This window comes from Delphinapterus leucas, chromosome 6 (genome assembly GCF_059928025.1).
Source record: "Delphinapterus leucas isolate spDelLeu-1000000601 "Yukka" chromosome 6, BTC_Dleu_Yukka2, whole genome shotgun sequence".
Lineage (NCBI taxonomy): Eukaryota > Metazoa > Chordata > Mammalia > Artiodactyla > Monodontidae > Delphinapterus > Delphinapterus leucas.
In genome coordinates this window covers 101,839,933-101,853,515 of record NC_143134.1, presented here as the reverse complement: position 1 = coordinate 101,853,515, position 13,583 = coordinate 101,839,933, and the positions used below count along the sequence as shown (strand labels likewise).

Sequence of the window (13,583 nt, the reverse complement as noted above, 5' to 3'; positions counted from 1 at the left end):
AGCACTGGTTGAGTTAATGCTTACAGAGACCAAAGAACCCACCATTTAGATTCTCAGTAGATGGTAGCTATTTGTTATTATTCATCTATGCTGGTCTGCTGCTCTGTAACTGCCCTGGGGCCAGTCCAAAGAGGCAGATCAGTCTTAGCTCAGAAGGGTTCTTGACTAATGCCTTCTCCTGGGGGATTATAGCTATTTAGCTATTTTCCTATCATTAATTTTTTTTTATTGAAGTAGAGTTGATTTACAATGATTCAGGTATATAACAAAGTGATTCAGTTATATATATATATATATATATATATATATATATAATTTTTTAAGAGTTTTTTCCATTATAGGCTATTATGAGATATTGAGGGCTTCCCTGGTGGCTCAGTGGTTAAGAATCCGCCTGCCAATGCAGGGGACATGGGTTTGAGCCCTGGTCCGGGAAGATCCCACATGCCGCAGAGCAACTAAGCCCGTGCGCCATGACTACTGAGCCTGCACTCTAGAGCCCGCGAGCCACAATTACTGAAGCCCACGCGCCTACAGCCCGTGCTCCGCAATGAGAAGCCCACGCGCTGCAACGAAGAGTAGCCCCTGCTCGCTGCAACTACAGAAAAGCCCGAGTGCAGCAACAAAGACCCAACGCAGCCAAAAATAAAATAAATAAAAATTTTAAAAAGGTATTGAATATAGTTCCCTGTGCTATACAGTAGGTTCTTGCTGTTTATTTTATATACAGTAGTGTGTATCTGTTAATCTCAGATTCCCAATTTATCCCTCCCCCCTTTCCACTTTGGTAACCATAAGTTTGTTTTCTGTGTCTGTGAATTTATTTCTGTTTTGTAAATAAGTTCATTTGTATTATTTTTTTAGGTTCCACATATAAGCAATATCATATGTCTTTGTCAGTCCTGTCATTAAATTTTAATTAAAATAACCTCCCCTTTATTAAAGAAATACTCATTGTATGGAAAGCAATAAACTGTGGGCTGTGGAATATTACAGACCTAGGACTGATTCCTGTCTCCACTCCTACAGATTTTGTGACCTTGGGAAAATCACCTTTTCAGAGCGTGGAGCTCTTCAAATAAACAAAACAAGGGTCCCTCTTTCACGGTGCAGTTGTGAGTGTTAAGTGAAATAACATAGTGTCTGACCCTTAGTGAATGCTGGGAAAAAGAAAGGGAGTGAATGGGGAGGGAAGGAATGAGGAAGGAAGTAAGGAAGGAAGGGAAGGAGGAAGGAAAAAGAGAAGAAGAGAGGGAAGAAGAGAAGAAACGAGGGTGAGAAAAGAAAATAGGAAGGGTGGGTCAAAGACTATTATAGGATAAGAAAGTTTGATAAAATCCGTATGGAGGAAAAAGATTTATTTTAATAAACTGTCAAATACTATGAAAAATGCTTAGAAACAGGATGCATATTTTTGTTTGAAAAAGAAAAATATTCTTTGCCTCTTTTGCAATGCCTTTTCTCTTAAGAGGGCTTTTCCTATGTCATTCATGGGATAAACTTGGAAATTTTTCTCATATTTGGGTTTTCTTCATCTTTTTTTTGTAGGAACCAACATATATAAAACACATTAAGAATAATAAAAATAATAATTCTTCCTGGATGTTTGTCTATTTCTCAACTTAAGCGTTTCATTTTCAAAATTTCCAAAGGATTTATTGCCATAAATTTGAAAAATCACCCTCAGAATTTGAACGTGTTTAGATACAGTACACCACACGTAAGAACATGCAACATAACAATAAGTTTTTTTTTTTTTTAAACCTAAAAGTTAAGAAATGCTGTATAACAGAAATACACATATCTTAGGAAAAACTAAAAGAAACAGCTCCAAGCTCAGGCGTGGTGGGTATAGTGGTCTCCTAATAAATATTGCAGGACATCCGTAGGCTGAATTTCTCCAGATTCAAAGAAAGGTCTATTTATTCACTGTCAGCCCAGCTTCCCTTATTTATTGAAGAGCCAGTCTGTTTTTATCAAATTCATGAATCACTGCAGTCGAATGATAATGAAATGTAATCAGAATGTTGATAGGATGTAAACCCAAGGGCAAGCCTGAAAAACAACCACATCTCCGGGATGAAAATCTGATCTTATCCCACCAGTTAAACTCCAGTTTTGCATTTGAAGAACAAATACAAACAGAACTACATAAAAGCTCCCTTATTGATCAGGGGCTGTGAGACCTACTTTATCTGTTTGCATAAGAGCATCACCATTTTGTTCTACCAGGGGAAGCAGTACGACATAGTTAAGAACAAGGGCTGGGAAAAAAAAAAAAAAAAAAAAGATCAAGGGCTGCCTGGTTAGATCTGGGCTCTGAAACTCTGCTGTGTGTTTTTGGACAAGCTACTTTGTGTCTCTGTACCTTTTCTTCCTCTGTAAGTTGGAAATACTCATGGTACCCATCTCATACGGTTGTGTAAGAATTAAATAATACCCTAAGCAGTGGGCAATGCCTGACACATGGAAAGTTCTCGATAAATGTTAGCTATTATTCTCATTCATTTTTCTAAACTGAAATTCACTAGAAAATTCATCACATTAGAGATCAAAGCTCACAGTCTCTGAGCATATGGAGAATATGATGACTGATCTATCACCTTACCTTCTAGCCCAGATCCCTTTGGAGAGGGAGTGGGGATTGTGGCTACCGGTACCTTTTTCTTTTTAGGAATATACATGATAACGTTGAGCTAAAATAAATGTCACATTTCCATTGTCTCATTTCTGAGGAAGAAGCAATTGTTGCAACAGTAATAAGCTCAGGTGACATCAAAACAGCCCAACACCTGGTGTGTAAATCTCTCAGCACTTTGAAGCCTGTTCTCCTAGCCAGTGGAGCAATCACCTTGCCTGAGCACGTATCCTCCTTTTATATACAACTTACATGTGTGTCAGATTTTCTCTGTTAACTACTAGTTTTCACTGCTACAGAAAAAAGCAAGGAGGAAGGTCATTGAGGATGGGTAGAAGAAAGACACAGAAAAGGAAGGCATTGATAATTTATGAAGAGGAGTGCTAGATGCTCACTTAAACTATCTTAAGTGCTTGTATAATGAAGCAAGATCTTTCTGTGGATGAATCCAACAGATACTTCCGGAGGATGATGCTAAAGATTTATGAGACCTCTGTGATACTGGACTTGTTTCAGGACAAAGCCTTTTGGAAACAGCCACGTGAATAATTTGTTTTCCAGGAATAACCTGTGACTATTCCAAACCCTCCCAGACATTAAGGATAATTTATTCATAAATAAACTAGATAGGCAAACTCTCGCCTAATGGGAACCAGTTGGCAACCTCTCAAGAGCACCAAAGACCGATGGTTCCCGCCGGTGGGTTCTGCGTTTGGATTGCTTGCCTTAGTTTTATGAGAAGTCAGACTTTGGTAACTGCAGATACGCCCTGCTTCAAAGCTAATTAGATTGGGCAGATCATTCATAAGAAGACAGGCTTATCTGCAAAATGGCTCTGACATACAGGACAGAGACTATTCTAGAGCTTTGTCATCATTAGTCGCTCCCACCCCTGGAATGCTAGAAATATGCATTGGAGGAAATGCACTGATGTACTCAGGAAATATTTGTGAATGTGTCAGAACTTTTGCTGGGAATATGCAGGCCACTGTCATCTGTTTCAGGAGGTGACCACCCAGAGAGAGGGGAACTTTACTAAGCCATAGACTAGGTAAAAGCACAAGAATATTTCATCGACGTTTTAAAACCTGGGATGATGACGCTCTCTGCAGGAAATGAAATCACTGATTGATAGCCCAGCTAAAAATGAAACCCCTAGAACAGGCTTCAGAAAAATTATAACGTGCCCAGATTGAGGAAAAGTCGTGTTTTTTGTTTTAAGTCAAGAGAAACAAACAAAGTGGGGGCAGAATTTCCCATGGTTTCACTTCATAGAGAAACCAGTGAGGTACATATCTTGGCATGGGTCAGGTTTGGAAGGCTTTATTTCTAGGAAAAAAAAAAAAAGTGGATCAGGAGAGATTCATTGATAGGTTATTAGTTTACTGTATAAACTGAACCTGTATATCTGTCTGATTTAAAGCTTAATATAATGAACTTAATATGTGGTCATCCTGAAATGAATAAAGTCATAGTCATGAAAGAAATACAAAACCACAAATAATCTCAGAGCACAGCAATCAGATGCATTAAGCTGTTTCCTTTACCTCCTTTGCAATACCCCTCCCTGCCTGGGACTGCCAGACTTAGCAAATTAAAATATAGGATGGCCAGTTAAATTTAAATTTTGGTAACAAATAAACAATTTCTTAGTATGTCCCATGCAATATTTGGCACATACTGATACTAAAAAATTACTTGTTGCTTATGTAAAATGCAAATCTAACTGGGTGTCCAGTGTGTTATCTGGCAAAACTACTTTTGCCCCATCCTAGGAGCTACTCTGCTTTAGCTGATAGTAAAATCAATTTGCATTCATCAACCCCTAAGTAGAGAGGTTATAAAGTGTCTTTTCACCTGAGTTCCAACACTCACTCTGAGATCTTGGATAATTCATTTCACTTTGCTGAGCCCCAGTCACCACATCTGTAAAATGGGGGTGAATAAGAGTTCCTCCTTTGCAGGGCCATTTCGAGGACTATATGAAATGGTACATGTAAGGGCCGAGCATAGTACCCAGCTCATAGCAAATGCTCAGTCAATGTTAGCTATTATTGTCAGCAAGAGGACATGATGAATAAATAAAACAGCAGAGGAGAAGGTACCTGAGATCTTTCATTTGCCAGAATATTCCTTATCTCTACATATATAATGAGAGTTATCAATTGTGACTTCATTTATTTGACCTTCACTTTGACACATAGGGAGCAACACATAGGACTAACGATAACCAATACTGATGCACCATATTATACTGTACACCAGGGCATTTCACACCTGATTCCTTGTAATAATACAAAATGCATATTTAAAAAAAAATCAAGACAGTGATTCTCCAAGAGAGGGTATGGTGAACATTTAGCCAATAGCTAGTCCTGGAGTGACTCTTAACCCCCACTGTCATCCCCCTTTGAGATCCACCACTCTAAATAGTTTCAAGGACTAAAAAAGTCTGCCATAAAAGAGTTCCTTCGGCAAGGAAGCAAATTTAGAACAATCTTTATGTATGTACCCAATGTAGAAAGGACTTCTGGTCCCAAATGTGTCTTTTTGTCCAGAGCCCCTGCACAAACAATCCTCTATGTCGTCATCGGCAAATACAAAGGACAACTGGTCAGCACTGCTGGCAACAGGAGGTCTTCAGCAGAATGGCTTTTTAAAGGCAGCTCGCAAAGAAAGCTGTAACCTGTGGCCTCTATTCACCACCGGAAGAGTCTAAATGCTTTTCCCTTTTTGTAACAGAGAACATCTGCCATTCCAGGAGAACAATCCCCCTCCCAGCAGTAAGTTTTACATACAGAGGCAACATCCTCTTTTTATGTGGCTCTCTCATGTCCTTGGTTAGGAAATGTGCCCCTTTCAAACGGTTTTACAGCCAGAACCCCCAACTTGCCTAACTGGTACCCATCCTGCCTCTTGCCTAAGCACGACTGAAAAATATTGTATATGTGGTTAAATTAATTAAACAAGGAGGTCATTAGACAGAGGTGGCTCTACTGCCATGGAGACCCCCAACAGCAAACCAAAATTTAAGCTGTTATTGCCTCAAGGTTACAAAATCAAAACACTAAGGAGAAACAATACAAGCGGCCAGTGAGGCTTTAAGTTACAGCCATTGCTTACTTTCCTTTCATTGCTTCCACCTTTTCTCTATAAAAGTCTCTCCCCAGCTCCTGTGGGCAGAGTGCTGCTAACCACTTCCGGTTTGGTGCTGCCTAATTTGAATGAGTTTTTGTTCAAATACACTCTTAAAATCCTTACTGTGGCTCAGTTTATCTTTTTTTTTCGGTACGCGGGCCTCTCACTGCTGTGGCCTCTCCCGTTGCGGAACACAGGCTCCGGACGCGCAGGCTCAGCGGCCATGGCTCACGGGCCCAGCCGCTCCGCAGCATGTGGGATCTTCCCGGACCGGGGCACAAACCCGTGTCCCCTGCATCGGCAGGCGGACTCTCAACCGCTGCGCCACCAGGGAAGCCCCTCAGTTTATCTTTTAACAATGTAAATAAGTACAAGACTTCTTTCTGAGAAAAAAGTCCAAGGTGTGTACTAGAATGTTCTGTGCTCTTTTTGCAAATACTTAGTTTTTAGTCTCTGTATATAAAACAAGAGGGTAAGGTAAAGACAGCATTTGGGACTTAGCTGGTATATTTGATTAAGATGGCAGCCAAATCACATTATTTCAGCCCAAGAGATATTTCTGTTAACATGGATCTTTGTACTTTTAACACGGATTGATGTAGTTCTATACAGTCATGAAATAAACACAATTCAAGAAAACAATGCAGATCCAAACAGGTGCAGTTGGTGGCTCCAGCTGAATAAAGGCAAGACACTTCCAGGATGTCAGCACTGGGCAGTTTACTCCTCAGGAGAAAGGACGCTCTGTGACCAGCAAATTCCTTTAAGATCTAGTATGTAGCAGCTTCCTAGGAACTTTATTTTGGAAATATAAAGTTCTTAAATGCATGTAAAATGACTGCCTTTCTAGCTTGCCCTGTCCAGAGGTTATTAAAATGCTAGGTTGAGGTTTAGCCATCTTACTTGCTTTTTACTCTTAAGAGGATATATTTAAAATCCCCTTGAGAAGACAGCTAGATATTATTACATATAAACTGTGACACTGAAGTGGTTGCCAGGAGCTGAAGGGAGGAGGGGAATGGAGAGTTAGTATTTCATCGGGACAGAGTTACAGTTTGGGATAATGAAAAAGTCCTGGAGATGGATGGTGGTAATGGCTGCAGAACAATACGAACGACATAATACTAGTTAAAAATGGTTAAAAGTGTGATTTTTGTTATGTATCTTTTACCACAATAAAAAATATAACACTGATAGGTTAATAACAATGATAAAAACAAAAAAGCTGAGATGTGAGGGGAAAATAATCAGACAGAAGAGAGAGAGAGAGAAAGAAAAGAAAGGGAAAGAAATGGAAAGCAAAGAGATTGATGAGACACTCCTACCCCCTCCCAGGGCAGTGGTGGGAGAATGGCAGTGATCCTAAAAGGGAAAAGTGAACTGAGCCACCTTCCCCCATCATCAAGAAGAGGGCCCCTCACTCAGAAAACATTGACTACACACCTGCAATAAGAGAATAACAGAATGTACCCTGTACCCTCTTGCACATAAAGGAAACCAAGCCATTGAAAAATTAACTGCATACAAACGGCCAATAAGCAGATGAAAAGATACTCAGCATCACTAGCTAACAGGGAAACGCACATCTAAAGCACAATGAAATGCCACTTGACACCCACTAGGATGGTTATAATCAAAACACAGACAATAGCAAGCATTGATAAGATGTGGAAAAATCAGAACCCCCATCCACGGCTGGTGGGAGTGTAACATGGTGCAGCTACTCTGGAAAACAATCTGACAGTTCTTCAAACGGTTAAACACAGATTTACCACATGACCCAGCAATTCCACTCCTAGGTTCATATCCACGACAAAAGAAAACATGCGTCCACACAAAGACTTGTGCGTGAATATTCGTAACAGAATTATTCATAACAGCCCAAACGGGGAAACAACCTAAAAGTCCATCAACTTGTGAATGGATTAGAAAACAAAGCAAAACTCTGGTATATCCATGAAATGAAATACTACTCGGCATTAAAAGAAATGAAATACTAATAGAGGTTACAACATGGATGAATCTCGAAAACACCATGCTAAGCAAAAGAAGCCAGACACAAAAGACCACACGTTGTATGATTCCATTTACATTAAATGTCCGTAACAGGCAAACCTATAGAGACAGAAAGTAGTGCTTGGGATTGGGGGTGAAGTGGAGACAAACTAATAGGACATATTAGGGATCTTATTGGAGTGATGAAAATGTTATTAAACTGGATTATGGTGATGGTTGGTAAATTTACTAGAAATTATTGTACACTTAAATGTGTGCTTTATGTTAGGTAAATTATGTACCTCAATTATGTTTAGAAAAAAAGGAATGGTGAAAAAAAGAATTGTGATTTAGGGATATCGGCTCGGTGCTTTGTGACCGCCTGGAGGGGTGGGATAGGGAGGGTGGGAGGGAGGGAGACGCAAGAGGGAAGAGATATGGGAACATATGTATATGTATAACTGATTCACTTTGTTATAAAGCAGAAACTAACACACCATTGTAAAGCAATTATACCCCAATAAAGATGTTAAAAACAAAAAAAAAAGAACTGTGATTTAGAGGTACTAACAAGTGAGAAACAAAACATGGAGGAAAGTAGCATAAGAATAGATAAACAGATACGTGTATATGTATAGCTATAGCTGATTCACTTTGCTTCAGGGGGATGTAGGGGATGGATTCTCTCACTGTGATGAAAACATGTAAACTAAAGATTCTATGACAGAGAAAAAAAAGAATAGATAAACAACAGGATCTACTCCATAGCACAGGGAACTATACTCAATATCTTGTAATAAACCTATAATGGAAGAGAATCTGAAAAAGAACATATAGATATAGGTACCCGAATCACTTTGCTGCACACGTGAAACTAACACAATACTGTAAATCAACTACATTTCAAAAAAAAGAAAGAAAAAAGAAAAGAAAGCATAAAGAGAGGCACAAGAGACAGACCCCTCCAGTGCGAACACAGGAAGTAGGTTTGAGGAAAGGCCAGTGGTCCCCCTTAACTGCAGTCTAGACAGACACTGTCTTCATTTCTTCCTTCATATATTCGTTCATGCAAAAACAACTGACAATTGCACGTGACAGGCTACACAATCGGTCAGGAGCTGGGATGCAGGTCCTCACAGAGACGACATTCCCGCAGGGGAGACCGGATCTCATGCGAGGACGCTGATGGTTATTTACGTGCCTGGCTCTGCAGGAGAAGCACTAGGGCCTTCAAGAGCACGTGAGGATAATGGTCAGAAAGGCCTAATATTTGAGCCAAAGACTTGAATATAAATAGGGGTTGGCTGAGCTGGGAGAGAGAGGGAGGAAGAGGAAGGAAGCCTTGAATAAAAGCCATGGGGTTTTAAAAGACAAAGCACCTGCCTAAGACAATCTCTGTCTAGACTGCAGTTAAGGGGGAACACTGGCCTTTCCTCAAACCTACTTACTCCCTGTGACCTCATATGAGGGTCTGTCTCTTCTGCTTCTCTCTTATGCCACTTTCTTTTCTCTTTTATATTTTATTTATTTATTTATTTATTTATTTATTTATTTATTTATTTATGGCTGTGTTCGGTCTTTGTTGCTTTGCGGCGAGCAGGGGCTACTCCTTGTTACGGTGCGCGGGCTTCTCAGTGCGGTGGCTTCTCTTGTGGAGCACGGGCTCTAGGTGCGCGGGCTTCAGTAGTTGTGGCTCGCGGGCTCTAGAGCACAGGCTCAGTAGTTGTGGCGCACGGGCTTAGTTGCTCCGCGGCATGTGGGATCTTCCCAGACTAGGGATCGAACCCGTGTCCCCCGCATTGTCAGACGGATTCTTAACCACTGCGCCACCAGGGAAGCCCTGGCTTGCCCTTTTTAAAAGATCATTCTGGTTACAAGTAGGCTGGGTGCAGAGGGCAAAAATAGGTCCAGAGACAGACATGATGGAAGATGGGGCTAGAAATGAAATTGCAGTTCTGAGCCTTAGTCGGTGTGCAAAAGAAATGGAACCAAAGGGTTTTGAACAGGGAGTCCCCAAGTCCTTTCTCAGTCCAGATGGACAACCAGAGAGCCAAGGGCAGCGGTAGGGCTCCTGTGGCCACACCCCTTACTGCTTTAGTGGTACGCTAGACAACATTTTCCCAAACTGACCCCCAAAATCACCAGCACTTGTTTAAAATGCTAATTCTCAAACCCAGATCTTCTGGATCTGAATTTTGAAAGGAGAAGCCTGGGAAGCTATGTTTTTTTAAAGTACTGCTCATGATTCTCATGGTCAGGCAAGTTTTAGAAAATATTGATCCATACTTTAAAAAAAAATCAATATCTAGCTAGACAAGCAGCAAAACAGATTAAAATATAATCTAGACGCTATCCCCAAATACGACTACCCTTTCCTTCTAGTGAATCGGGATTCAGGCTGAAAAAGGTTAATGGTTCTTTCAAAACAAGAAAAGGTAAAAACAACTTGTAAAGGCTGAGCATAGTATAATAAGAAAATAGTGATGAATGTGTGTAATATTGGCTTTCAGCCTCTATGGTATTGGCACTGTAGGTATAATTCTTGGGTAGATCCAAGTATATTGGTTTCCTAGGGCTACTGTAACGAATTACCACAAACTCGGTGGCTTACAACAACAAAAACTTATTCTCTCACAATTCTAGAGGCCAGAAATCCAAAATCAAGGTACTGGCAGGGCACTGCTTCCTCTGAAGTCTCTAGGGAAGAATACTTCCTTGCTTCTTCCAGCTTCTGGTGTTCTTCGGCTTGGGCTATATGGAACTCCAACCTCTGCCTCTGTCTCCTCTTGTGGCCTTCATCTCTGTGTTACCTCTTCTTATGTCTCTTATAAGGACATGTGTCATTGGACTTAGGTTCTACCTGGTTAGTCCAGGATGATCTCACCTCAAGATTCTTAATTACATCTGCAAAGACCTCTTTTCCAAATAAGGTCATAGTCACAGGTACCAGGGTTTAGGACTTGGACATGTGGTTTTGCGGGGAAGGAAAGGATTCACAATTCAACCTACTACATAGTGATTTTAAATTGTTCAGCAGGCCTACATGATACTCTTACCTGTATCAGTATTTAGAGGGTGTTTTTAACATAAATGCTCTTAGTTCAACATTCCTTAGAATGACAAAAGTCCGTTTATAAACGAATTCATTCATCTGAGTCATGTATATTTTTAGAAGCATGACTGTATCATTTCAAAATAAGACATGGTATTAAAAAGCCTCATATAGTAGACAAAACCATATTCAGACAACTGACATCACAAAAAAAGTGCCTTTTTCAGAAAGAGAATTTCTAAGCATGAGGAAAGGTACATCTATCCCAAGAAGAGTAACAGGGAGGAAACCAAGGTATTTTAGTGGTTTCTGCTGACATTCCTCTTAGGAAATGTCAGTGAATCAAGTTTTATTGTAATTAATGTTTTAACAGAACATTTTGCTTTCCCAAGGCAAAAAACAGGAGTGGCTGATATTACAAGGATGTATGGAGTAGCTATTAGAAACAGGAATAGCTGTAGAGGCATGAATATATGATGAGAAATCTGTAGTTAATTTATGAACATCAGGCACTTATAGACACAGAAAAAAATAATACTTTAAGATAAACACAGGGGGCTTCCCTGGTGGCGCAGTAGTTGAGAGTCCGCCTGCCGATGCAGGGGATGCGGGTTCGTGCCCTGGTCCGGGAAGATCCCACATGCTACGGAGCAGCTGGGCCCGTGAGCCGTGGCCGCTGAGCCATGGCCGCTGAGCCTGTGCGTCCGGAGCCTGTGCTCCACAATGGGAGAGGCCACAATGGTGAGAGGCCCGCGTACCGCAAAAAAAAAAAAAAAAAAAAAAAAGACACAGGGCAGGATGGATACATAAAGCGGTGTGGGGTGGGAAATAGCATGGTACCAAAGGAAAAAAATTGATAATTGCTGCATAATTGGGAAACCTAACAGAAAAGATCTAAACAGAAGTGCTTCCCTAAATTACATCCACCTAGAGGTTTCAAAAATCATTTATTGAGAAGAGACTAGCATTAATAGAGTAACTTAATAATACTTGTAGGAATTTATTGGAGTAGTAAATATATTTGTATTTTGCTTAACTTTTTAAAGTATATAGTGTTCTTTCTTCTGAGTGGGTTCAGTTCTTATGAACTAAAAATCCTCTGTTCTTATAAAACATTCCCAGGTATTCAATAAAAGAAGACAGAAAGAGAGGTTGAGAATGACATCGAAATTGAATAGACCCAAATAAAACTTTAGTCAAGATCCTGGTGCCAAAGAGGTGCACATTGATTAAATAGTAACCTTATAAAATGGGACTGAAGCAAAACTTGTGTGTATCAGAATACACCATTTGCTTTTATATAACAAACCCTGCAGGTACACTAGCAACACATCTCAGAAACTAATTCTTAAAATGATGACAGATTGCAAAATAGCACATCAAAATCCATCAAATTCTATCAGCATCCACCCCTCTCTATCCAACATGGCCAAAGATTTCTCAAACTTTGCACGAGTAGCCAGCAACACACCCATACATCATTGCAATATATATCAGTGTCTTGCAAATTCTAACATAATTACAAGCAAACTTGCAGCATGCGATAATTAGTATTTAGATTAGTTGACTCTTTTTACCAATCAAGCTACTTTCCCATCTTATAATACATTTCACTGTGGTATGTTTCTTTGCTTTCTCTAACATCTTTAATACAGATAACACAAGTTCAGCCATCACATTACAAAGGAAAGCTTGAATAAATTCATCCTGTATATTCTTTTGTACAGCCTCTAATTAAAAACCCAGGAGGGAAATCACTCTAGTGATATCTCAATATAAAAAAGGACAATACTTTTTGTTTTTCCAAGAAAACTTCATAAGTGGCATTTATTTAAATTCTAATCATTCAAGCAAAAATGTTAGAAAGCCCTCCCACCCTCAGCCTTTGTTAAGTGAAACATAAACAGAATTCCAAGAGAGGAGGACCATTCCCTGTGTCTACTCCAGTAATATAAGGGAAGTAGTTATGTCTGATATATTTTGCTACCGATTCCTTAATCTAGGCAATGATTACTAATTCATGCATTTAATTTGAACAATGATAATTAGGTTGATTTCCAGATGACTCATTTTGTAAACCTTTGGCCATTAGCATTCCAGGCAGAGTGGGCCATGTGCTGCCTTCCTGCTGGCATCAGTGGAAAACTTGAGTCAAGATCAAAGCTACTTTATGCCTCTCTGACCTTTCTTCACAATGCACAGTGGGGCCTGGGTTTCTCAGCTCAGAATGTTCATATTTGCTTCACTGTCCCCACAGGGTTACCACTCACAGACAATCTACATGTAGATATTCACTGAAGATCCTACAACCGGTCCATTGGAAATCACAAGTCTTAGATTCTAGTTTTCAGGTGGCTTCCTAATCTGGATCCAAATTTCAGCAAATCCTATTCTGGTTGGCTCACTGAGGCTTCAGCGAACAGAGAGAGAACCCCAGTTGGGTGAGGGGCAGTGCTCATTTTGCCCCCAGAAATCAGCCATACACTTACTTTCCTCTAGAGATGCACTTTGAGAATCACACTGGAGAAAGGATGCCTTACCTTGACAGTCATGTCTGCGCTGGATGTGTCTGTGGCTTTCGAGGTTATCGCATCTCCTGTTAGCAGCACACTCTCCCACCCAACTCCTGAAAAAGAAAAATCAAAATGGTGCCATTTGAGCCAAGTGCGTTCAGCTGGCGTAGAGAGATCACTGTTTCGCAGCTTCCAAGCCCATGTGACTTGAAAGGAAACCAATGATTACCCATAGTTTAACTGCCTG

General features: G+C 40.2%; 1 protein-coding gene across 2 annotated transcripts in view; it reads right to left on the bottom strand.

The window, feature by feature from the left end:
* Positions 1-13,583, bottom strand: part of PALM2AKAP2 (PALM2 and AKAP2 fusion) — a 615,632-nt gene that overhangs the window by 138,251 nt on the left and 463,798 nt on the right. For both annotated transcript variants that reach the window (XM_089913542.1, XM_022579084.2), the window contains one exon: positions 13,364-13,449. In XM_089913542.1, the coding sequence (XP_089769668.1) occupies positions 13,364-13,449 (86 nt within the window). The remainder of the gene's footprint in view (positions 1-13,363; positions 13,450-13,583) is intronic.